A 27,020-nucleotide genomic window follows, 5' to 3' on the forward strand; every position below is an offset into this window, starting at 1 on the left:
TGTATTTTGTGAATTAATGTAACCCGACAGATGAAACCAAGCTTCATCCGTCGAACAAAGGAGGACCGGATCAAGATGTCTCCCAGCACATTCTCCAGCAACCAATTACAGTAATGTGTATGCTTACCCTTATCCGCTTCTTGTATTTGCTGAACAACATTCACATGGTAATGTTTCATTTTTAAGCCATGAAGGATGCATTGACATGACCTGCGAGATATTCTACGTTTTTGTGATAATCGTCGTGTTGACTTGTAGGGACTTCTTTCAACATGTTCCATCACATTTGCCACAACTTCAGGTGTACGTACAGTCGGTGCCTAATTACTCTTTAAATTAACAACACTGCCTGTCAAACACCACTTTCTCACTAAATCCTGAATTATTGATTTTGCAGGAATATTACTATCTGGAAACTTTTCATGAAAAGTGTCACAAACAGCTTAATGGATTCAGACTGCACATATTCTTCAACAATGAACACACATTCTTCAATGGAGTAAGGAATGACAATGAAGTACATGGTTTATAATGACTACTTTCCGTATGAACTATGCACATGCTACTGCTGTTGGAAGGTGGCAAAGAAACTGACAAGCTAGTAACGCTACTGATGTGAGTTCGCATTCCGGTTTGGGCTGGTTTTGTGTGTGCCACTCTGTATTTGCACCAAAGCAAGAGATGCTCCTAAAGGCAGAATGGGCTGAACTGAGCTTCTTGATTAGTTTATCAGTGTGGTGACTCCATCTTAACATGTTCTCCAAGTGGACCACAGCAAACTTTACTCAAGCTGTTTTATTCGGTGGATGATAATTTATGTTTACTTATAGTTACGTCATTTCTCTTTGTTTGTAATTGCATAATATGAGTCTCACCTCATATAAGTGGCTCTGATCAACAACAGACACATTGGAAAGATGATGGTTAGATACTATAAGCTGTCAGACAGATTCCTCTTTCAGATGTAGACCCCTGCGCCCCCCCCCCCCCCCTCCCCCTGTTCCAACTGTTGCAGGACAGGAGCTTCTGTCAAGTTTCTCTGAGCTACATAGATGGAAATTCTCTCTCCAACATGTCATTTACTCTCACAATCCCCCCGGCCTAATCCTTCCCTAAAATGTTCCCGTTGCCTCACATTGCCTTTTCCCTTCTCTATCCTGTCCATACCATTCCTCCCTCCAGATCATGCATTGTCTTCTCCCACCAATCTTTCCTTTCCCTGTTTCCACCCACCACACATTCTCTCTCTCTCTCTCTCTCTCTCTCTCTCTCTCTCTCTCACACACACACACATATCCGCAGCTCGTGGTGTAGTGGCTAGCGTTGCTGCCTCTGGATCACAGGGTCCCGGGTTTGATTCCTGGCTGAGTTGGGCATTTTCTCTGCCTGGAGACTGGGTGTTTGTGTTGTCCTCATCATATGATCATCATCATCATCATTTGTGACAGTGAATAGATTGGACTGTGTCAAAATTGGACAGTGAAAAAATTGGTACTTTGTTCAGGCACTGATGACCATGCAGTTGAGTGCCCCACAAATCAATCATCATCATCTCTTGCTCCCTCTCCCCACCCCTCTCCCTCTCCCTCTCCCCCCCCCATCTCCCCCCTCTGCCTTTCTCCCCCCTCTGCCTTTCTCCCCCCTCTGCCTTTCTCCCCCTCTGCCTTTCTCCCCCCTCTGCCTTTCTCCCCCCTCTGCCTTTCTCCCCCCTCTGCCTTTCTCCCCCCTCTGCCTTTCTCCCCCCTCTGCCATTCTCCACCCCTCTGCCTTTCTCCCCCCCTCTGCTCTCTCCCCCCTCTGCCTCTCTCCCCCCTCTGCCTCTCTCCCCCCCTCTGCCTCTCTCCCCCCCTCTGCCTCTCTCCCCCCCTCTGCCTCTCTCCCCCCCTCTGCCTCTCTCCCCCCTCTGCCTTTCTCCCCCCTCTGCCTTTCTCCCCCCTCTGCCTTTCTCCCCCCTCTGCCTTTCTCCCCCCTCTGCCTTTCTCCCCCCTCTGCCTTTCTCCCCCCCTCTGCCTTTCTCTCCCCTCTGCCTTTCTCCCCCCCTCTGCCTTTCTCCCCCCTCTGCCTTTCTCCCCCCCTCTGCCTTTCTCCCCCCTCTGCCTTTCTCCCCCCTCTGCCTTTCTCCCCCCTCTGCCTTTCTCCCCCCTCTGCCTTTCTCCCCTCCTCTGCCTTCTCCCCCCCTCTGCCTTTCTCCCCCCTCTGCCTTTCTCCCCCCTCTGCCTTTCTCCCCCCTCTGCCTTTCTCCCCCCCTCTGCCTTTCTCCCCCCTCTGCCTTTCTCCCCCCTCTGCCTTTCTCCCCCCCTCTGCCTTTCTCCCCCCCTCTGCCTTTCTCCCCCCTGCCTTTCTCCCCCCTCTGCCTTTCTCCCCCCTCTGCCTTTCTCCCCCCTCTGCCTTTCTCCCCCCTCTGCCTTTCTCCCCCCTCTGCCTTTCTCCCCCCTCTGCCTTTCTCCCCCCTCTGCCTTTCTCCCCCCTCTGCCTTTCTCCCCCCTCTGCCTTTCTCCCCCCTCTGCCTTTCTCCCCCCCTCTGCCTTTCTCCCCCCCTCTGCCTTTCTCCCCCCCTCTGCCTTTCTCCCCCCCCCCTCTGCCTTTCTCCCCCCCTCTGCCTTTCTCCCCCCCCTCTGCCTTTCTCCCCCCTCTGCCTTTCTCCCCCCTCTGCCTTTCTCCCCCCCTCTGCCTTTCTCTCCCCCCCCCTCTGCCTTTCTCTCCCCCCTCTGCCTTTCTCTCCCCCCCTCTGCCTTTCTCTCCCCCCCTCTGCCTTTCTCTCCCCCCCTCTGCCTTTCTCTCCCCCCTCTGCCTTTCTCTCCCCCCCTCTGCCTTTCTCTCCCCCCCTCTGCCTTTCTCCCCCCCTCTGCCTTTCTCCCCCCCTCTGCCTTTCTTCCCCCCCCTCTGCCTTTCTCCCCCCCCCTCTGCCTTTCTCTCCCCCCCTCTGCCTTTCTCCCCCCCTCTGCCTTCTCCCCCCCCTCTGCCTTTCTCCCCCCCTCTGCCTTTCTCCCCCCCTCTGCCTTTCTCCCCCCTCTGCCTTTCTCCCCCCCTCTGCCTTTCTCCCCCTCTGCCTTTCTCCCCCCTCTGCCTTTCTCTCCCCCCTCTGCCTTTCTCTCCCCCCTCTGCCTTTCTCTCCCCCCCTCTGCCTTTCTCCCCCCTCTGCCTTTCTCTCCCCCTCTGCCTTTCTCTCCCCCTCTGCCTTTCTCCCCCCCTCTGCCTTTCTCCCCCCCTCTGCCTTTCTCCCCCCTCTGCCTTTCTCCCCCCTCTGCCTTTCTCCCCCCTCTGCCTTTCTCCCCCCTCTGCCTTTCTCCCCCCTCTGCCTTTCTCCCCCCTCTGCCTTTCTCCCCCCCTCTGCCTTTCTCCCCCCTCTGCCTTTCTCCCCCCTCTGCCTTTCTCTCCCCCCCTCTGCCTTTCTCCCCCCCTCTGCCTTTCTCCCCCCTCTGCCTTTCTCCCCCCCTCTGCCTTTCTCCCCCCCCTCTGCCTTTCTCCTCCCCTCTGCCTTTCTCCTCCCCTCTGCCTTTCTCCCCCCCCTCTGCCTTTCTCCCCCCCTCTGCCTTTCTCCCCCCTCTGCCTTTCTCCCCCCTCTGCCTTTCTCCCCCCTCTGCCTTTCTCCCCCCTCTGCCTTTCTCCCCCCTCTGCCTTTCTCCCCCCTCTGCCTTTCTCCCCCCCTCTGCCTTTCTCCCCCCCTCTGCCTTTCTCCCCCCTCTGCCTTTCTCACCCCTCTGCCTTTCTCCCCCCCCCTCTGCCTTTCTCCCCCCCCTCTGCCTTTCTCCCCCCCTCTGCCTTTCTCCCCCCCTCTGCCTTTCTCCCCCCCTCTGCCTTTCTCCCCCCCTCTGCCTTTCTCCCCCCCTCTGCCTTTCTCCCCCCCCCTCTGCCTTTCTCCCCCCCCCTCTGCCTTTCTTCCCCCCTCTGCCTTTCTTCCCCCCTCTGCCTTTCTCCCCCCCTCTGCCTTTCTCCCCCCCTCTGCCTTTCTCCCCCCCTCTGCCTTTCTCCCCCCCTCTGCCTTTCTCCCCCCCTCTGCCTTTCTCCCCCCCTCTGCCTTTCTCCCCCCCTCTGCCTTTCTCCCCCCCTCTGCCTTTCTCCCCCCCCTCTGCCTTTCTCCCCCCCCTCTGCCTTTCTCCCCCCCTCTGCCTTTCTCCCCCCCTCTGCCTTTCTCCCCCCCTCTCTGCCTTTCTCCCCCCTCTCTGCCTTTCTCCCCCCCTCTCTGCCTTTCTCCCCCCCCTCTCTGCCTTTCTCCCCCCCTCTGCCTTTCTCCCCCCCCTCTGCCTTTCTCCCCCCCTCTGCCTTTCTCCCCCCCTCTGCCTTTCTCCCCCCCCCTCTGCCTTTCTCCCCCCCTCTGCCTTTCTCCCCCCCTCTGCCTTTCTCCCCCTCTCCTCCCTCTCCCCCTCTCCCTCGTCCCCCTGCCCCTTCCCCCCAACCTTTCCAACTCATCTCTGTTCTTTCTCCCCTCCCTCTCACCATCTTCATCTTCACCTTTCTCTCCTTCCTCCTCCATTCCCTTTCTGCCCCTCAGTTCCCACCTTGCTGTCTTCCTACATCTCTTGTCAAACCTTCTGTAATTTTTTTTTTTTTTTTATCGTTGTGTGGCCACAAAGTCATTTGTCCACACACATCTCTCTTCCCCATTACCCTCTCCATCAGTTCAGGCAACTGCTTTCAGTAATCGAGTATCAATAGTTAGGCTTGCCATGGCCACAGGAGTGTGCATTTGAATGTCTGTGTGCTTGTGTGTGTGACTATGTCTACTATTTCTAGAAAGAGAGGTGGTGCTCGAAAGCTACTGTGAACACTGTTTTCTGTTGTGTGTTACTGTGCTTCATGCATTAATTCACTATAGAGAACTGGTTGCCTTTCCCTTATCTTACAGTTTTAAAGAATGAGACATTTTACTTTAAGTGTAAATAATTTATGCAAGTGTAGAAGTTATATGCATGCCTATTACTTATAATGTGAGTAAGTGGTTATAGACTGCACTGATTTTATCACTGACTTATTTTATAGGAGGTTTGTATGGAACTTCTTTCGACTTGAGAATGAGCATTTGAACAACTGTGGTAAATTCAGAGCTGTGAGGGATATATCAGTTGCACCTATGGATTCATCAGATCAGACACAAATAATCAAAATGATGGATGAAGAAAATGGTGTTGTAAATCGGCGCAAGAAGAAATTGGATGCTAGTAAGAAAAGAGAAGACCACCGCCTCCTTTTGGAAGGAGAATCAACAGATGATCCAGATAGCTGAGTTTTCCTGCCAAAAGTTCTCTCTTTACTACATCATACTTTGCTTCTCATATGAAGCATCTGGCTGCTGCTAGAAAGAGTAAACTTGGGTAATTCAGTATGGCAGTGATAGATGTTGATGATCTCACTTTATTAATAAGCCACAGACAACTCTTGGATACATTTTATAGTACCTAAAGTAAGTTGAAGGTTGTCAATGCTGTACTTTTGTGTAGATATTATAAAAGATCATTGTCAGTGGTGCAGTATAGCATAAGACTTGGTTCAGGAGACCAACTTGTTGCAGGTTCTGGAATGAAAGGAAGAAAGAGAAGCTATATTTATTGTTACATAGATTTTTGTATGCTCCATTGTCTGTGATGATAAACTGAACATTTAAGTCAGTACAAATTAAGTTACTATCCTTACTTTAGAAACTTTTGTGGGTATGTGCAAAATTTTATTGAGTATTACATAAACAGTTTTGTACTGTATCACTTAATCTCACAGTATTATATATTGATCTACAGACAGCGATTTTTAATATTTTTTCAGATTTTGCATAGTTTTTGTTATGCCCAACAGCAAATAGTCTAGTACAAATAATAAGACTAATTCCAGGGTAAACACTACACAAATTTCTAGTATCTTGTCTATTTGAATGCATGTTGCACTAAAGGTATATGTGTATAATCATTTTAAGTCATGCTTTGTACCTAGCCTACAGGTTATTTGATACATATTTGGATCAATAATTTTCATTTTAAAAAAATGACAACAAATAATGCATCTATGTGCTGTAAAGTTATATGGATGTTGATTCTAGATCATTATGGAATCTCAGTAGTGTGTGTGTGTGTGGGGGGGGGGGGGGGGGAGGCAAAGAGGTAAGGGGAGGAGAGAGAGATAAATACAGAAACAATTCGATCCAAATCTGTGCAGTTTTATGTACTGAAAAGACGTGTAAATTTGATGGCTAGTGAAACTCTCTCCACATGCCAGTCATTCAAAATGGCAATAATCTGACTACTTCTATTGAAGTAATGTATATATCTATTTTCTTTTTGAGATAGTGCTCGACCATTATGATGTTGAATGGTATGTAAATGTCAGAAGAAAATTTTTAGAATCTGATTTAATCAGTATTTTGTTTCGTATTAGTTAATTTTTTGTCAAATAGTGTACTTAAAACAGTGAAAACCTTTTTTTAGCAATGTGTTTTAGTAGAGATGAATCAGTATTAAATTGTAGAAGTATAAAGTATACTTAGATTTTTTTTCTGTCTAATTCTTTTCTTTTATTGAAACATATGTTAACATGCTTTGCCTTTCCTCCGTTTAAATGTGGGAAGCCATTTATTAATTAGTAATTACCTCACAAATGTCAGGCATTTTAACTTTTAATTTTCATGATCATTCTTTTACAATGTTGGTGTACAGTCAGCATGTAGAATCATTGCTAGTTGCTGTCAGCTCCAATCTGATGAGAAGTCTGTCAAGATAAACATATATTGCTATAGAGAACAGATTTAACTAGAACTTTCCTTTCACGCATTTCACTTTGTACTGAACATAGAATTGTTGCTACTATTTGTTTGAAGAGTTTTCGTGTTGTGGCATACTGCAGTGGATGAAGTAATTGCTGTTTCTCTGAGTGTACTATGTTACTTATTCTTCTGTGCCAATATACTAACTTTGGGGCATTATGAGTGTACTGTGCTCTAATTGTAATTTATAAACTGTTGTTTTTATGGAATTGAGTTGTTTCTGTCTTCCTGTTGTGGGTTGTCCATAGTCTGGGTAAACCAGCTTACTATATAAAGCAATTTTGTTGTGATGCAAACATCAAGTTTTATTTCATTGACATATGGTCATGACAGTTGCTTTGTGCCTAAAACACCTTTATATTGTCAAGGTGTTAAATAATAACTAAAGTAAAATTACACCATTATGTATGCTGAATTTATTAGTTCTTAGTCAAACCAGAGCCCATAACAAGAATGAAGATGTTAACATAAGTTTTTACTTGTCAAACATATAAATGTAAGGAGGTAAGAAACACACTAACAGAAAGAAGTGACAAGAAGATATGTTGGAAATAAGGCTGTAAACTTCAGGTAAAAGTAAAATGTACATGAAATAGCTGGTGGAAATCTCTGAAATTGGTTAGGGATTGACATATTTATATGACTGACTGTATAATAGCAGCTAACACTGTATTGGTGTTAAGCAGCCTCTTCTGCCATGAAATATTTTTATGTTTTTGCCACAGATGATTTATTTTTGTATATTGTAACTAAAAACAGTCCTTTTGTCATGAAATGCAAAATGCAGAACTATTTCTGTACATATGCTTGGATATGATGCTGTTTGCCTCACAGAGGGGGCAGGGCAAGGATCTTGGTACTTACATGGTGAACAGAATGAGTTTTGCTTAGAGTGTGGAGTGATGGAGTGAAAAAGTTGCACCTTTTTCCTTACTGCAGAAGCAATGATTGTAAAAAAATATATATATATATTGTACTTGGAATATTTGAAGGATTTGTTTTAAAATGCATCATGCCATATTTTTCCGTACCTTTTCAGTAATAAAGCACATTGCATTGAGGAGATAACAAAGGCTACATTTGGTTTCTATAAGCAATATTGTGTACCAAAATAATTTAGCACGAAGAAAAATATTTAATTTTCTTCTAGTGTGCAAATGTTTAAAGATTTTCCAGTTTCTTGTTGACTGAAAACAAGATGTTAAATTATGTTTCTTCACTTAATAGCAAAAAGTATAGAAGTTATCTTGCCTCTTGTGCTGTATTTTGGTCATTGTTCAGAACTGTCTTCCACTGACATGTGAAGAGTAATTCTTTTTCTTCTGTTTTTCTTGAATACTTTTTTTTTTACAATGAATGGAAATTTGTTTTAGAACATGGGTTATCCCTTCAAAGTTAATTTCTTTTTGTCATATTTAGCATGTATTTGGTTCTTGATCACTGTATAAAATTCCTAAAAAGTTTCCAAGAGTGCAAGATATTGTTTACATACCAGAAGTAATCAGGAAAGTTATTTGAGAATACCTACGTTGTCAGCACACCTTTCACATGCTTGTTGTATTCAGCCACTGAATGTGGGCAACACTTGGATTCCTTACCATTTACTTAACATTTAACTGAAGCCATCGGTTGAATGCCACAGAAATAATTTACAAATCTCATGATCACCGTGTATTCCCATACTTTCATGTGATTGATAGTCAAAACTAACTTTGTTTTGCTGGTGGACAGTTTCTTATTCATTTTGTGTAGTGCATTTCTACTGAATGAATGCATTTTATTTGAAGTAAGAAACAAAAAAAATGTAGAAATGTGTTTTATTTGAAGTAAGAAACAAAATAAACGTAGAAAACATGTATGTGTTACATATATGCAATAGCAAAGCTACTTGCCTTCCAGTACTGCAAAATCTTTTTGCATCACAAAATTGTACTGTCATGCTCATGTTGATGTAAGGCTTGAAATAGCAGATCATCGTATGTATGTCAGTTCGCATACAGAATGTGGAATTGGGTTCATGAGGTTTTATATAAACACTGTGGAAAACTATCTAATACTATGTTCTGTAGCATTACCAATTCAGATTTTTTTCTTTGCTACCTTCCAATTGGGCCTTCCAACAAAATGGAGAATGGACCTTTCTTTAGGTTCTGTTGAAATATTGTTAGATTTTTTTCACATTGATTAGCCTGGAACAGATTGTCAGATACTTCATGTCATTTGTTCAATGTATTCAATTTTTCTGTCTGGAAAGTTGATGACTATAGGATTATGAATGTGCTGGAATTTCTTCATTATTTTCACATTGTTTTTCATTAACTATATTCATGTTTAGAACTGTAATTCTTATAACTATATCATACACGTATATATTTGCCATCTGATCCTTTAAATCACAACAGCCAAGAGAGCAATTGAAATACATAAATCACAGTAATCCGTCACTTTTACTTATCTTTCCACTACTTGTTTTTAAATGGACTGTAATGTAGGTTTACATGTACAGTTTTTTTGGACAACATGTGGTATTGTCTAGGAACAGAAGTTGTTTTTTGTAAGTCCAAAATTTATAGTGTTAAAGTTTATTGGTAGCCGTTAATAGATCAGAAGAAGACAAGAGCACAGAAATGTATGGTAGGAGAAGAGGGATATGAGTTATAAATGCAAAATTAATCGTGGATGATAATGGAACATAGCTGAATGTGTCTGCGTGCGTGTGTGTGTGTGTGTGTGTGTGTGTGTGTGTGTGTGTGTGTTGTGTAAAACAAAATAAGGAATAACATACAGAGAAAAGTTAGGTTTTCATTAAACAGTGAGTCTTTCAGGCCTGTTACCATTTCAGTAGCTGATTTGTAGAAGTTGTTTGTATGTCACTTATACTGTTACTCTTTTATGTTGACCTTCTGATAATGTGCTATAAGCATCTTCTGAATGTAATTTATGTTTTATGCCTCAGTGAATTGAAATATATCCATTTTAGAATCTGCTGCCCCCAAAGTCACATGTGTAGGGATCAAGACTGATCATATATAGAAAATAAATTTAGTTTGGGGGTTGGCATCATCAGGAGTGTGTGTGTGTGTGTGTGTGTGTGTATGCTTGTAGTGCACTCTCTCTCTGCCCCCCCCCCCCCTCTCTCTCTCTCTCTCTCTCTCTCTCTCTCTGTGTGTGTGTGTGTGTGTGTGTGTGTGTGTGTGTGTGTGTGTGTGTGTGAGAGAGAGAGAGAGAGAGAGAGAGAGAGTGAGAGAGAAAGGGGGGGGGGAGATTGTAAGCACAGGTATCTTTTGATTATTTTTCTACAGGACAGGTTTTGTTTCATCTCAGTCTTTTTGCCTTTCACACAGGAGTTTCTGTTATCACTTGGACTGACATCAAACTGCTGTTTTATGTAATTGATATTTTGTATTTTCTTGCTGCTGAACCTAGTATTCTTTGAAATGTATTATAGAATTTTTTTATGTAATGAATACAATTTTTCAAAAATCCATATAAGAGTTAAAGCCTACTTCAGTGTCTCTGTGACAGAGGACTTGAATCACAATATTTTTCACTTTTTCTTCGGGTTAACATGCCCGACTGTCCCTCTCTCTCTCTGTGTGTGTGTGTGTGTGTGTGTGTGTGTGTGTGTGTGTGTGTATACACACACTTGCAAGTGCACACACACTGCATAATGTTGGTGCTGAACCATTTAATTGCAGTTGTATACTTACCATTTTTTAGGCAGCAACTTCCCATAAGTATATTGTCATTATTGTATTTTTGCTTTATTTGTCAGTGGAAATATAGGTCGCGTGTTGAATTTAGATTTTTGTTATGTTATTTACAATATTTTTCTTCTAGTTTTATATGGTGCTCAAAATATACATGACATGAAGTTTTAATTCCAGTTACTTGTCTTCTCCTTTTAAAGAAAAAAGAAAAAGAAAATCAATGTAATTTGATTTGATTAAAGCTAATGGTATTAATATATTTATCAATCTTCACTCATTTTAAGTACATTGTGAGTGTTCACAGAAACTGGAAGTTTTAAGTTTGAATAAATACTTTTAGTATCTTTTTCATTCCTGTCAATTTTTTTCCCCTGTGTTAAAATAAAATACACTGTAGCAGTCATTACCAGATGTACTAACTCTATTTAGTATTAATGTGATGCAGTGTAATCATATAGTGGTTTCATATTCATCAGCAAAATATTTACTGCTACAAGTGTGTGTGATTACTTATTTTATATAACCAAATTACAATGCAGGTCAAAAACTTTGATCACCCATCACAAGTAGTGGTTTGTGGTTAAAATGGGGATGCCATCTTGAATCTTCTGTGGTATCCTCACTCTGATGAAACACTTGTAAACATATGAAGGCTAAGCACCTGTGTTGTGTGTTTGAATGGTTGTTCACTTATAAGGGCACCGATGAATATTTGCAACAATGATAATGTGGCTTTACCTAAGATGGTTTCATTCGAATAGGCCTTATTCCTTCAGCTGTCTGTGTAGCATTCAGTTTGCATTAGTTTTCAGTACTTTGTGTGCATTAGTTTACAATACACTCTGTGCACCTAGCAGTGTGTTTTTACCTGATCAGGTTCATACCATATTACCTCCTAATGGGATGGAAGCAGGAGACTGGAATTGAAAAACATGCTCAATTGAGGCTCTGCATCAGGAAGGCTGTTTTAGTAGAACTATAGTAACAAAATTTTGCATAGTCCAATCTACAGTGATGTATATATTGCAGTGGTTCAAGAAAACTGGTGTCAATACAAGTGTTTCATGATCTGGAAGGGTAAATGTCAGAGGACTTGTACTGCATCTGAAATTCATGAGGAAGTAAATAGTATGCGAGCAGCTCCAATCTCTGTCTCAACGCACCATCTCCATGCACAAGGTTTACAAGTGTCTGCAGTAGCCAAACAAAATAAGCTAAAAAGATTGCAATGGACACAGAAACGAATCTAAGTTGAAAGTATTTGAAAGCCATCATTGTATGTTTATTCGTTGAATTTGTGGAGAACATATAAAGAGTCATTGCGTATCACCAATAGCGAACATGCTGGAGGGGTAGTGTGGGGATCTTTTGTGGATGATAGTCTGTTATCTAGTGAGAATTTATTGAACATGTCACAGAATACTGATCAACAGTGCAGTTCCATCTGGCAGGAGACTTACAGGTTGTGGGTTTGTTCTGAAGCAGGGCAATGATGCCAAATATGCTTCTAAATTGTGTCAATAGAAAAGAGGAATGCAGGGAACTGAAGAATGTGATTTGGTCAAGTCAGTCATCTGACTTAAATTCCATTGAACTCTTATGGGATTAATTTGACACAAAGGTCAGAAAACGGACGTCATGTAATGTTGAAGCTCTATGGAATAATTTACAGACCTTTTAGACTGCAATACTGCAAAAACACTACAAAATCGAATCTCCACGATGCCAAGACTTTGTGCAGCATGCATTTGTATTACAGTGGAGCTTTCAGAACAGTGCAATAGCTCAAGCACAGCAAATTTCATAAAGTTTTGTAAAAGGGAAAAAGTGCTTGAGAATGAGAATTATAACCCAAACATCTCAAGATATTGTTAAAAATTATGACTGGCAGCAATATTGTTTTTAGTCACAGACTCTCACAACTGTTTTATTACAAATAAAATAATAAATTATTTTATTCTAATACATGAAATGTGTAAATGCAGCCTCTCATCTACAGATGACTGATAGGTGGCAGACACACATGTAACAGAGCACATCATTATCAAGTATTTGCTCAACTGAAAATGACAACTGTTAGGGATTTAGGACTGGGGGAAGGACGGGGATTGCAGGAATGGAAAATGTGCTAGAGGAACAGTCCCACCTGTGCACTTCAGATGAGATCATGCTTGAGAAGATCCGAATTGCATGGGTATGGGAACAAATGCTGAAGTAATTGGTGTCACCGTGTGCACTATGTTCTGCCAGTAGGTAGTTGAGTTTGTGGTTAGACACAGTTTGGTGGTGACAGTTGATGGTAGACAGTTGGTTACAGGCATACTTACATCTAATGCTGCATAATAATTACAGTACGTGGTGCTGTTATGAGGCTTGGCCATATATTTTGTCTTGAGGTAATTCCTGTAGGTCTTGCTTAAGATCCAAGTTTATATCAGGTTTTGGCTGTATTTAGAATTACTGTACCAAAATCACAAAATTGTTCTGAGGGAAGTTCTATCAGAACACTGATTCATAAAATACAAATTCATGCTTTTTTCCTTTTAATTAGAAAACAAAAGTTAACAACCATGTGAGATATGATTTAAAAGACACTTGTGGACAGTGACCACTTGTCTATGAAATAAGTAAATAAATAAATAAATAAAATAAATGAATTAATGAATATTAATAAACACAACTGTGTGCCTAAAATGATTCATTAACGAATTCATGCTAGCCATAGACATTATCTTAAAATGCAACATCAACAGCTCTCCATGTAACAATTTTCCCAGTGTTTCCAGGTTTTGATAATACTGAATAACGCAAATCCAGGACTCTCTGTGTGAGCGACTTGTCGGTGGGCCACCAGTTTGTAATCATGTGAAAGCTTTTGTTGGTAAAGAGCTTCTTGTATCAATGATTTTGCCTGATTTAGCTGCTCTTCTGGTGGAGTAACAGACTCAAAATTTCCTGTACACATGGAGAAAAACATTAATGTTACAAACTGTTACTGATTACAAAATAATAGTTAATGAAGCTGTAGGTAGTAGGTTATGCTTCACATTAAAATGATTCATATTAAAATGCAGGAAGTATGCTGCATTCATTAACTTCTGCATGAATTATTTATTTATTTTATTAAGTATGTGCTGGCCGGAGTGGCCGAGCGGTTCTAGGCGCTACAGTCCGGAACCATGCGACCGCTATGGTCGCAGGTTCGAATCCTGACTCGGGCATGGATGTGTGTGGTGTCCTTAGGTTAGTTAGGTTTAAGCAGTTCTAAGTTCTAGGGGACTGATGACCTCAGAAGTTAGGTCCCATAGTGCTCAGAGCCATTTTATTAAGTAGTTGATCATCTTTTACAAGGGAAATGTATCAGGAAAAGTGCATTTTCTTGATACTGTGTACATAGTATCATACTATAATGGCTACATAGCAGTTTGGTACACTGTATCAAAAACCATACTAAAAGAAACTTCTGTAAGCTGTAATGAGATAATGACAGATGGGGCACAGGGTGGGATTGCACACTAGTGGAAAGTAAATTATCCCTGTCAGTTTCAAAAGAACCATTCTGGCATAATTTTTGCTAAACTATGTGGGGAAATGAGGAAAACTTAATTCTAGATGATAGTAACACCATTATCTTAACCATTACACCATATTGATCCATAAACAACCAGGGTATTCTGTAGGCAGTTTATGGAAACTGTAAAAATCAATGTGGCAGTACTGTTTTGCAAAGCATATTAGCTGTCACGTTGCACATTGAAGATGACCTAAAATTACATCAGGTGATGATCAGAGGCATTGACTCTATACATGGATAATAAAATCATTTTTAAGTCCACGACTGAAGCAGCTGAAGCAATTAGAGGGTTGCTATAGGAAATTAAGAAGTATAGCTATCACCATGAAATCTGAGATCTTCTGCTTTGTACTTGGGGTACTAGAGAGCATTAAATGACTAAATCATCATGCAGTTATGGCTCGTTGCCCATTCACAAGGAGTAATAGCCATAAATGGAACTTAGTGATCTCAGGGTAAAACACTCAAAAGGTGGAGCGATTCAACAAACTGATTAGAAATTACAATAGGGATGAATAATTGTGATAAGCACACATTGTAAGTAGATAAAAAAAGTCATGAGTAGTTTTTTCATTCAATAAGCAGACTTGCAGTACATGTGACAATAGGAGGCCATGATTGTTTCTGTTATTATGTTCATGAGGGCTACTATTAGTTTCATATTGTAAGTGATTCTTAAAAGAAATTTTAGCAGGGAGTAAATTTGTTGTGAGGCTCTGTTCTCTAAATGCTTTCCTACTCAGTGTTTGAGGCTGGACACAAGACATTGCCTTTAAATATTTCCATTCAACTAATTCCTTGTGTCCATTTGTAGCATTGCCCCAGAAAATTATTCAATATATTAATGAATTGAAGTATGTAACTTAAGGCAACTTTCTGTTGCAGTCATCATGAAAATTAGCAATTACACTTAGAGCAAATGTTGCTGAACTCAAATATTTGAGAAGCAATTTCAAATTCTGATCAATATGCACACCAAGAATTGTGAATATTCAGTTAAACATATTCCTTACAATGTGCTCTGTTGTTATTAATTATGATATGTCCTACTGTGTACAGGACAGAAAGTATTGTTTTTCCTATGTTAATTGAGGTCATTTACTGAGAACCAATCAGTAATTTAGAATGTTATTCCTTCCATTTTTGTACCTCTGTTAGGCATAATTGTAGTTGTCAAATAATCAGATAAAAATAAGAATACTATTTCTGGTTTATCACTGTAAGATGGTCATTTACTTAGAGCAAGAACAAGGACATCTGAATATTGAACCCTGTGAAATACCAATGGTAATTTGTCCCCACTCAGAAAACTGCATGAATCATGTAACATGACTCTTTTCTTCCTATTGGTTAAATACTAAGGGAACCACTTACTCACTGTTCCTTGAAAACCATAAACTGTATTGTCCAGTAGAAATAATACTATGATTTGCACAGATGCCTTAGACAGATTACAGAAAATTGTGGTAGGTGAGTTCTCCCTTTCTACTACACGATACTTTGATACCTTTCGTTATCTGAGGTTTCTGTGAATCTGTTTGGGTTCATATTTTATATGCTGCTACAGTCATCTTATTTTCGGAGCTGTGATGTGATAATGTAACCCTATTATGTTGTGGTCTTCAGTCCAAAATCTTGTTTATCATAGTTCATTATGCTAGTCTGTTGTGCTGAAGAATGTGACTGTTCTGTAATTTTAATGAAAATAAGACTGTCCATTCAAGGGTGACTGACAGGGTGAGCAGCAATCTGTGGTCGTTTGCTGATGTTGCTATGGTGTACAAGAAAATTGCAATGCAAAGTTCCTTCGGTCATGCATGCATGTCTGAAGGTACTCTGCATCATAATTTGGAATGACACTCAGCGTATTCTCAGAGCTGTGATGTGGTATTGCATGCATGTCAAAAGGAACTTTGCCTTGTAATTCAAAATAACGCAGGCAGTGCAGTATTGTATTTCTCTGACAACACTGGGCAAGCGTCTTTCAAGTAAAATGTCTTCCCTGTAAGGGAATATAAGTATGGATGTATGAGTACAGGTTGCAGACACATGGGTGATGACATGTAGAAGTTTGGGTCTGGATTAGATTAGATCAGATTTACTTTCATTCCAATTGATCCGTAGTGAGGAGATCCTCCAGGATATAGAACAAGTCAGAAAACCAACAATACATGACAAATTTTTACAACTCAAACAAATAAGCTAATGTACCATTCCACGGGTCCCAAGTGGAATGATCATCATTTTTTAATGAACACTATATGAAAGAATCATTTTACAAATACTAATGCACTGAATTAAAAAAAAATAAAAAGTTTTTTATTTATTTATAAGGTAATAAACATGTGATACAACTACTATAATACTTATTTACAATGGACAAATTACTGCACTGAAATGGTGCAGAAGTTAGATTGTACTTACACACACACACACACACACACACACACACACACACACAAAAATCAATTGGTTCTATTGTGAAATACATCAATGGAGTAGAAGGAGTTGGCCACCAATAAATCCTTTAGGCATCTCTTAAACTGAATTTCATTGGTTGTTAATTTTTTTATGGTTGCCTGCAAGTTATTGAAAATGTGTGCCTGAATAATGCATACCTTTTTGTACAAGACTAAGTGACTTTAAATCCTTGTGAAGATTATTCTTATTTCTACTATTGATTCCATGAATTGAGTGGTTGGTTTGAAAAAGTGATATATTTTTAATGACAAATTTCATTAAAGAATAAATATATTGGGAAGCAGTAGTTAGTATCCCTAGTTCCCTAAACAGGCTTCTGCAGGATGTTCTTGAATTCACTCCACATATAACACTTACCGCACATTTTTGTGCCCAAAAAACTTTAGCTTGGCTTGATGAATTACCCCAAAAAATAATCGCGTATGACATTATGGAATGAAAGTAAGCATAGTATGCCAGCTTTTTCATTTTTATATCCCCTATGTCTGACACAATTCGCATTGCAAATGGAGATTTGTTAAGACGCTTCAGCAATTCTGTTGTGTGCTTTTCCCAGTTGAATTTATTATTAAGCTGTAGTCCCAAGAATTTAACACTGTCCACTTCTTCTATCTGCTTGTCCTCATACAGGGTGTTCCAAAAATGACCGGTATATTTGAAACGGCAATACAAACTAAACGAGCAGCGATAGAAATACACCGTTTGTTGCAATATGCTTGGGACAACAGTACATTTTCAGGCAGACAAACTTTCAAAATTACAGTAGTTACAATTGTCAACAACAGATGGCGCTGCGGTCTGGGAAACTCTATAGTACGATATTTTCCTCATATCCACCATGCGTAGCAATAATATGGCGTAGTCTCTGAATGAAATTACCCGAAACCTTTGACAACGTGTCTGGTGGAATGGCTTCACATGCAGATGAGATGTACTGCTTCAGCTGTTCAATTGTTTCTGGATTCTGGCGGTACACCTGGTCTTTCACGTGTCCCCACAGAAAGAAGTCACAGGGGTTCATGTCTGGCGAATAGGGAGGCCAATCCACACCGCCTCCTGTATGTTTCAGATAGCCCAAAGCAATCACACGATCATCGAAATATTCATTCAGGAAATTAAAGACGTCGGCTGTGCGATGTGGCCGGGCACCATCTTGCATAAACCATGAGGTGTTCGCAGTGTCGTCTAAGGCAGTTTGTACCGCCACAAATTCACGAAGAATGTCCAGATAGCGAGATGCAGTAATCGTTTCGGATCTGAAATATGGGCCAATGATTCCTTTGGAAGAAATGGCAGCCCAGACTAGTACTTTTTGAGGATGTGGGGACGATGGGACTGCAACATGGGGCTTTTCGGTTCCCCATATGTGCCAGTTCTGTTTATTGACGAAGCCGTCCAGGTAAAAATAAGCTTCGTCAGTAAACCAAATGCTGCCTACATGCATATCGTCGTCATCAATCCTGTGCACTATATCGTTAGCGAATGTCTCTCATGCAGCAATGGTAGCGGCGCTGAGGGGTTGCCGCGTTTGAATTTTGTATGGATAGAGGTGTAAACTCTGGCGCATGAGACGATACGTGGACGTTGGCGTCATTTGGACCGCAGCTGCAACACGGTGAACGGAAACTCGAGGCCGCTGTTGGATCACCTGCTGCACTAGCTGCGCGTTGCCCTCTGTGGTTGCCGTACGCGGTCGCCCTACCTTTCCAGCACTTTCATCCGTCACATTCCCAGTCTGTTGAAATTTTTCAAACAGATCCTTTATTGTATCGCTTTTCGGTCCTTTGGTTACATTAAACCTCCGTTGAAAACTTCGTCTTGTTGCAACAACACTGTGTTCTAGACGGTGGAATTCCAACACCAGAAAAATCCTCTGTTCTAAGGAATAAACCATGTTGTCCACAGCACACTTGCACGTTGTGAACAGCACACGCTTACAGCAGAAAGACGACATACAGAATGGCGCACCCACAGACTGTGTTGTCTTCTATATCTATCACATCACTTGCAGCGCCATCTGTTGTTGAAAATTGTAACTACTGTAATTTCGAAAGTTTGTCCTCCTGAAAATGTACTGTTGTCCCAAGTATATTGCAACAAACGGTGTATTTCTATCGCTGCTCGTTTAGTTTTTATTGCCGTTTCAAATATACCGGTCATTTTTGAAACACCCTGTATGTTAGGCATATACTCGTGGGACACCCCTTACAAGTTCTGAATTGAATGTAGTGTGGTTTTTCAAAGTTTAGTGACAAGGAATTGGCTAGGAACCAGTGAGTAATGTCCACAAATATTTTAATAGCTGGTCTTTCTAAGACTACACTTGATTTGCTAATTATTGCAATGTTTGTATCATCGGCAAACAAAATGAACTTGGCATCTGGTAATGTGGTAATGTTACTGATGAAAGGTCATTGATATACACTAGAAAAAGTAAGGGTCCTAAAATGGAACCTTGTGGGACACCACATGTAATGAGTTCTCAGTTGGATGATGCCTGATAGCTTGATACATGTCTCTTTCCTAATAACACCCTTTGTTTCCTGCCAGAGATATAAGATTTGAATCATTTTGCAGCATTTCCTGTTACACAATAATATTCTAATTTACTTAAAAGGATATTGTAATTTACACAGTCAAATGCCTTTGACAGATCACAAAATATTTTATCTCATTAATTAAGCACATTTTCACTGTAAGTGTAGATAGCCTTCTCAATATCAGAACCCTTTAGAAATCCGAACTGTGACTTTGACAGTATGTTATTTGAGATAAGATGGTTATAAAGCCGATTTTACATTACTTTTTCAAAAATTTTTGAGAATGCAGGCAAAAGTAAAAGTGAAATTGGACAGAAATTTGATGCTATTTCTTTATCTCCCTTCTTAAACAGTGGCTTAACTTCAGCATATTTTAACCATTCAGGAAATATTCCACTGATAAACAACTGGTTACACAGATAGCTTAATATGTTCCTTAGCTCAGAATGACATTCTTTAATTAGCTTTGTTGATATTTCATCATACCCACTAGATGTTTTTGATTTTAAAGATTTTATGATGGACATTATTTCTGCTGGGGTAGTGAGGGTCAAATTCATATTATGGAAGTTATTTGAAATGTCTGGTCTGAGGTATTCCATAGCAGCATCTACAGAACCTGACAACTCCATCTTTTCAGTAACAGTTATGAAGTGTTTGTTAAAAAGTTCTGCAATGCTAACACATCTGTCACTCTTAATGCTATTTGTCCCTCTTCATGTCTGGTTCTACTGGTCTCCTCCTCCACTATATCCCATATTGTCTTTATTTTGCTATCTGATATGACTATCTTTTCCTTGTAATATATGTGCTTTGGTGTCCATATTACAGTCTTTAATATTTTGCAGTATTTCTTGTAATGTGCTATAGCATCAACATCGGAACTGTTTTGGATTGACAGATACAATTTTCTTTTTGTTTTACAAGATACCTCTATTCCTTGAGTAATCCATGGCTTCTTTGAAGACTTAGCTCTAATGTTGGTAAGTTTTTGGGGAAAACAGTGTTCGAATAAGGTAAGCACTTTATTAGCAGAAGTGTTATATTTTTCATTCATGCCCTGAGCACTGTAAACATCAGTCCAGTGAATGTCTCTGAATAGTGTCCTAAAATAATCAATTTTTGCCATATTGATTACCCTCTTGAGCTCAGATTTAACAGATTTTATATCCTGTTCAGTGTTAACATTTAACAGAAGGAACTGCATGTCATGATCTGAGAGGCCATTGACTATTGGTTTTGTAATATAATTTTGTTCATTGGAATTTTCTATAATATATTATCAATGGCTGTTAGTGAGCAATTGGCTACCCTAGTGGGGAACTTTACAGTGGGAATTAAGTTGAATGATAGTGTTACTAACTCAGATAAGTTGTTATTGGGAGATCCTTTAAGGAAATCTGCATTGAAATCACCAGCAACCACTATTTCTTTGTTTTTGGTTGTTAAATGGGCCAGTACAGCTTCAAGGTGGTTTACGAATAGATTAAAGTTAGCTGCAGGTGCTCGATATACACTTAATATTATGAAGGATTTGTTGTGAAATTCTACTTCTGTTGCACATGCTTCCGTATGCTGTTCTAGGCAAAATTTATGAATGTCTATGTTCTTAAATTTATGACAGTTCCTGATGAATGTGGCAACTCCTCCTTTCTCCATTTCTGATCCACAAAAGTGACATGCTGACCTAAACCCTGTAACACTTAAAAGTTCTATACCAGTGCTCACAAGATGTTCAGAGAGGCAGATTATGTCAGCTGGGTTTGAAGACTCTAATTCATCTATGCAGATAATTAATTCATTAATTTTATTTCTCAGCCCTCAAATATTTTGATGCAAAAAAGGTAGCTGACATTTCACATTGACTGAGTTAAAATTGGGCAGAGTTAAAATATCTGCTGACTGTTGAAAATTCTTAACAAGTGGCTGTTTATGCTGATGTAATAAGCTAGAATTATGTTTTTTGGTTTCTTTCTCAAACTGAAGGTTTGTCTCAGTCCTAACTTCTCTTAAAATGTGGTTTCTTTCCGTCCTCGCTACCCTAAAAAAGGGTCTTTTCTGAACTCTATAACCACTGGTATTTTATCACTCATGACTGTGCCTCCCCCCTTTAACTTTCCTGCTATTTTCCCAGCAAGTCGTGAGTCATGCCTGGGTAGCCAAATGCTAAAGCAACCACACTCGATAAGTGGGAAAGCCCGGTTTGATTCCCAGACCAGCAAAAATTTTCACTGTTGTCAGTCCATTGTACAGCTGATGGTTGTCCATATTCACAACTGTGAATACATTTCATGTATAAATTTTTAGATTGTATGAGGAAGGGCAGCTTGTTCTAAGAGTAGAAGAATGTAAGATAATGCAGATGAGTAGGAGAAACAATCCCATAATCACCAGATACAGCATTAATAATGGGCTGCTTGACAAAGTATCACTGATTAAATATGTTGGCATAATGTTGTACGGTGATATGAAATGGAACGAGCACGGAAGAAGAGCAGTAAGAAAACTGAATAGTTGACTTCAATGTACTTGGCAAATTTTAGGAAAGTGTGTAGAAAAATAGTGTGATCCATTCTTGAGTACTGCCATATCAGACTGAAGGAAGGCATTGAAGCAATTCTGAAGTGTGCTGCTAGATTTGTTACTGGTAGATTTGATCAACACATCAGTGTTGCAGAGATGCTTCTTGAAGCCAAATGGTATCCCTGGAAGGAAGGTGACATTCTTTTCACAGAACACCATTAAGAAAATTTAGAGAAGGGCTGTCTGATGCTGACTGCAGAACAATTCTACAGCTACCAACATACATTCTGCATATGGACCACAAAGATAAGAGAAGTTAGGACCTGTACAGAAGCATATAGACAGTTGTTTTCCCTTTGCTCTATTCATGAGTGGAACAGAAGAGGAAATGAATATAAGTGGTACAAGGTACCCTCTGCCATGCATGACATGGTGGCTTGCGAAATACTTATAAAAATGTAGACAGGGATGTGAACCACAATGTAATAATTTTCAATATGATTATGTTTTCGGTTATCTCAACCAGAACATCATTTTTAAGATTAAATACAGCTTTCTTTGGAGATAGTCTTCCAACAAAGTAAACAGAGATGTTTAGTAAGTTTATTATTAGTAACACACAACACTGGTTACTAAGGCAGCACAAGTGCAGTGGTGGACAAGATATTCTGCAAGTAACATCCTTGCAATATGTTTCCTCATGTAGGCTTGTAATAACAAAATAAAATATCGGTCAAGAATGAGGTGATTTTTGGGCAATTGAAGGTTGTTAGTGCTAAATCTTGTATTTGTCAGGAGAATAAAGAAAACAATGTATTTCTTTTTGTGCACTCAAAAAATTGAGATGGTATTCTGATACCACAGGGTTATGTCGCCCACCTTGACATTGCAAAAAATAATGTGACAAATTAAGTAATTTATTAAGAATCTTCAAAGTACTGCACTGACACAAAAGTTTTTGTTTAAGTATCATTAATGCAGAGGTGCTGCAGTTTATTTGTGATAGTACAAAAACGGGAATACAAAAGTAATACTTTAACTAGAAGAACTGTAGCCCACAAAAACCATTTCTTATTTGTTTGAAATCTTTACAAGAGAAAAAATCAAATACAAGAAAATAAAGTCTCTTGAAAGTGATTTCTGTTTCTTACACAACTTCATTCTAGGTGTTAGATGTTCCAAATTTACTATTGAACTGCCAGTGCTGTTGAGGAAGAAAGCAATATCATCAACAATATTTCTGTTTTGCAGCTGATAAATATGACTTGTCCTTCCTCTTTCAAATGCACTGACATTTTTCCATTCTTTTATTTATTTAGTCCTTTGATCACATGTAGTACAGTGTACAGGATGATATTGGACTTATTACTAAGTTCAAAATGATACATATTTAAATAATCATTTTTCAACATGCTACCAATTTCAATAGTTGTAGTTCTTACAATGATACAATGTTACAAATTACAGTAGCTTTAGTTCTTAACAGTTATTCTGGTCCAAGTATTCCTTTACTGAGTAAAAACAGTGGTACTGTAGATATTCTCTGACAGATCTTTCAAAAGCACTAATATTCTGTAAGCATTTTATACTATTTGATATTCTATTATAGAGTTTAATACCCAGATAGTATGTACCTTTCTGATACAAACTGGTACTGGCTGGGGGTACATGCAAGTTATATTTTATTTGAGTATTATAATCATGTATATCTTTGTTTTTTAAAGTATTATCATCATTTCCAATCATATACTTTTTAGTATATTCAGTGGTTTAAATATTGGTTTGCAGGACTGTCAAGCACCACTCCCCGTCATAATCCTAATGGCTCTTTTTTGTATTCTGAAAGTCCTTTGAGCTGCTGGGGAATTTCCCCAGAATATGAGTCCATACTTGAGATGGGCATTGAAGTACGCATAATAGGCACACAATAGTGCCTGTTCATTTATGCATCGTTTGAGAACCCTAAGAAGATAACAACCCGTGCTCAGCTTGGCATTAATTTGTTCTATGTGTTTGTCCCATTTTAAGTCTCTTTGTATCCAGATGCTGAGAATTTTATAGCCTCATCATTTGCAATAGGGTGTTGATTGATTTTTATTTCTGGATATATCAATGTGGTGTTTTGGTGGTTATGTAAATTTAAGGCTACTGTTTTGTTGTAGTTTATTATCAACTGGTTATCTGCTGTCCAATTACTTACATGTTTTGTAACTGTGTTTACTTCTTCTTGTACATCTTCATTTTTTGCTGCTTTTACCAGTATTGTTGTGTCATCAGCAAACAGTATTACTTTGTGGGAATCAATATGTATATCCAAATCATTAATATATAACAAGAAAAGTAGGGGTCCCATTACCGACCCTTGCGGTACCCCGTAAGTGATTGGGCTTTCTGATGATACATATTCTGTGATTATTTGTGCTTTATCATCTATATATCTGATGGATACTTTTTGTTTACGGTTGCTGAGAAATGAACGAATCCAATGATTTGCCAACCCCCTAATTCCATAGTGCTCTAGCTTCTTCAATAGGGTTTTGTGGTTTACCACATCAATGGCTTTGGTTAGGTCCAAAAAAATACCTGTTTTTTTTTTTTCATCTATTGTTTTTAATACAGTAGATGTGCATTCATAGATTGCTGTCTCCATTGATTTCTTGCTTCTAAAGCCATGTTGAGTATTAGATAGCACACTATTTTTGTTTATAAACTTTAACATCTTACTACACATAATTTTTTCTATTACTTTCGAGAAATAGGATGTTAATGTAATGGGACGATAGTTTATTACTTCATCTTTGTCATCAGCTTTGAAAGTAGAGATGACTTTTGATGTTTTTAGTTGATCTGGAAAGATGCCTGACTCTAGGGAACAGTTGCATAAGTGAGTAAGGGGGTCAATTATATTTTGGATACAGAGTTTTAGAATTCTGTTCAGTAGACCATCAATTCCTGCTGAGTATGTTGTCTTTAGTTCTCTGACAGCCTTCAATGTCTCCTCCCTGCTTACTTGGTCCACAAACATTGAAAATTTATTACTGTTGCACTTGTTTACCATTTGATGCTGAGTTGAACTAAAATTAGTTTTTATTAAATTTTCAGCTATCCCAGTGAAGTATTTTGTTGAATATGTTTGCTGTTTCTCTAGGCTGTAAAATCTTTTTATTGTTGTGTATCAAGACAATGTTCTCCTCAGTTCTCTTATTTTTGCCATTTTCTTTTTTAATGATGTCCCACATAGCTTTCACTTTATTTGTAGAATTATTTATGTAGTAATCATTGTACATTCTTTTTGCCTGTTTAATGACCTTTTGTAAGATTTTAGTGTATGTTTTGTAGTGAGTATGCATTTCCTCAGTGGCATTATTTTCTTTGCAGATTCTGTGGAGCTCCCTTTTTTTCTGGCAAGAAGTTCTGATTCCTGTAGTAATCCAACCCTTTCCTCTTGTCTTCTCTCTTATATTTACCATTTTTTGAGGGAAGGCTGTATCAAAATGCTTTACCATTTTTTCTAGAAAAATATTGAATTTCGAATTCAGATTTTGCTTTTCATAGACATCAGACCAGTCTTCAGTATGCAATAGTGAGTTAAAGTGGTCAATGCTTTTCTGCCTGTTGATCCTTCTCTTGACCTTTAGTAAGTTATTCTTTTGCTCCAGAGTAAGAAATTTTATACACCTATTTGAGATAGATGAATATGGAACACTCTGATCATAGTGCAGTGGGAGACCTTGCATGTCTGCAATAACAGCAATGTTTCAGCAGCATGTTTAAAATCAAAGAAGCCAGTTATATACATTTTAATTACATATAATGGGTTCATAGCTTCAACTCACTCAAAAATTTTGTGTAAATCTTGCAGAATAAATGCCTCAGTTACCTTGTTTGTTTTCTTTATAATTGCAAAATATTCAATACAGCTCAAAAAGCTATGCACTCTCACAAAATGTGTGTGATATTGCTTCAAGTCATCCCAGGCTAAATGCAGGAGATCTTGACAAATGACTCTTGGAACTCTGGTTTGAAGCACTGATGGCACAAAGATCATGTGCCATCTACTAAAGAAATTTGATTGTGATCTGACACTTTGAACAACTCTAGGGACTTGCAGCAGAGTGCCAATAACACAACAGCACTGAATACATATTTTGTGAAAAAATGGAACTTACAACATTTTCCATTTCCATTCTTCAATGAACACTGACGAAAGCACCAAATTCTAAAAGCATGCATTTTCATTTCATCATATTTAAATTGTTTATCTACATTCAAATGGAAAGATATGTAAACTTTATTATTTCTTCTTCTCTATTATTTATTCTTCTCTCATTCAGAAATTTGTCAGTACTCAAATCTCATTGTGAACCCAGGTAGCAGAAATGGAAAATTGGGAAGGCTAAATTTTACTATTTCAGAGTCACAATATGAAGAACTCATTGCATAAAAAACCACATTGAAGCTTCAGTGAGGATATTGGAAAGATATCATATCAAATATTAGTGGACAGGTGTACCAACAAAACTGGCACTATATCAGAAATGTGTATTGATAGTAAAATTTTAAAAATTATATGACTGTGAATGTAGTAAGGAAGGAGGAGGAAGCAGTTCATAAAATTCTTAAAAATAAAAAGTTGCACCTTATAAAAAGACACATTAATAATTTGAGAACTTGTAGGAAGCACTTGTAACCTGACAGAAGGTGTGAAGTGAACATTAGAACATTCTCTCTCTCTCTCTCTCTCTCTCTCTCTCTCTCTCTCTCTCTCTCTCTCTCTCTTGCTTCAGTGATACTAAAATATTGAAACAAATAATATTGTTGTATAGAATGCATAGATAACATGCACACTGTCAAAAGCCTGAATGATCATCTTTTGCAGTGCAGACATGCCAGAAGAGTGAGATTCTGGAAAGGTACTGACAGGAATGTGGAGCCATGCTGGCCGCAGTGCTATGGCCAGCACACTTGAGGAACCACAGAGTGAACAGCCTGATTGAGGTGGTCCCACAGAATCTCAGTTGTGTTTAAATCCAGTTTGGTGGCCATCATGCTGAGATGCCATGATGCTGAGGAAAAAACAAGCTGCATGAAGGGAAGGACATGGTCCCCAAGGATAAATACATACTTGTCTTGATCCATTGTGCCTTCCATAATGACGCGACCACCCAGGGAATGGGTTGAAAACATTCATCGGACAATGACACACTCTCCTCCAGCTCAGACACTTCCAATGACTGGTGCAGGGCTGTACACACCAAAAGCCTTCTGTCTGATGAAGCATAATACATGACTGATCTGAAAAGTCCATCTGTTGGCACTCAGTGAATGTCCAGTTGTGATACTAGTGTGCAAATTGCAGCCTTTGTCACAAATGAACAGCTGCAGCATGGGTGCATGAACCAGGCACCTGCTTCACAGTCCCGTATCACCAGTGTTTGGTGAAT

The 27,020-nt window shown here is 39.4% G+C and overlaps 2 protein-coding genes across 5 annotated transcripts in view; one reads left to right on the top strand and one right to left on the bottom strand.

Moving 5' to 3' along the window:
- LOC126187442 (xenotropic and polytropic retrovirus receptor 1) overlaps positions 1–5,228 on the top strand; it is a 112,601-nt gene extending 107,373 nt beyond the window's left edge. The window contains exon 10 of the mRNA XM_049928526.1: positions 4,981–5,228. Coding sequence (XP_049784483.1) covers positions 4,981–5,224 — 244 coding nt within the window. The 3' untranslated portion in view covers positions 5,225–5,228. The remainder of the gene's footprint in view (positions 1–4,980) is intronic.
- Positions 5,229–5,375: 147 nt separating this feature from the next.
- The window catches only part of LOC126187455 (peptidoglycan-recognition protein SD-like), a 206,963-nt gene continuing 185,318 nt past the window's right edge, over positions 5,376–27,020 (bottom strand). Inside the window, exons 5-6 of one of the 4 annotated variants that reach the window (XR_007537732.1) lie at positions 10,459–10,649; positions 5,376–5,512 (exon numbers count right to left, since the gene is read on the bottom strand). Coding sequence is in view for 3 of the 4 variants with exons in the window: in XM_049928550.1 (XP_049784507.1) it covers positions 13,205–13,413 (209 nt within the window). In the remaining variant the exon portion in view is untranslated. Of the gene's footprint in view, positions 5,513–10,231; positions 10,650–11,873; positions 13,414–27,020 lie in introns of those variants that run through there. The other 3 variants (XM_049928558.1, XM_049928566.1, XM_049928550.1) reach the window with 3 other exon arrangements.

Source organism: Schistocerca cancellata, chromosome 1, assembly GCF_023864275.1.
Source record: "Schistocerca cancellata isolate TAMUIC-IGC-003103 chromosome 1, iqSchCanc2.1, whole genome shotgun sequence".
NCBI classification, from domain to species: Eukaryota; Metazoa; Arthropoda; class Insecta; order Orthoptera; family Acrididae; genus Schistocerca; species Schistocerca cancellata.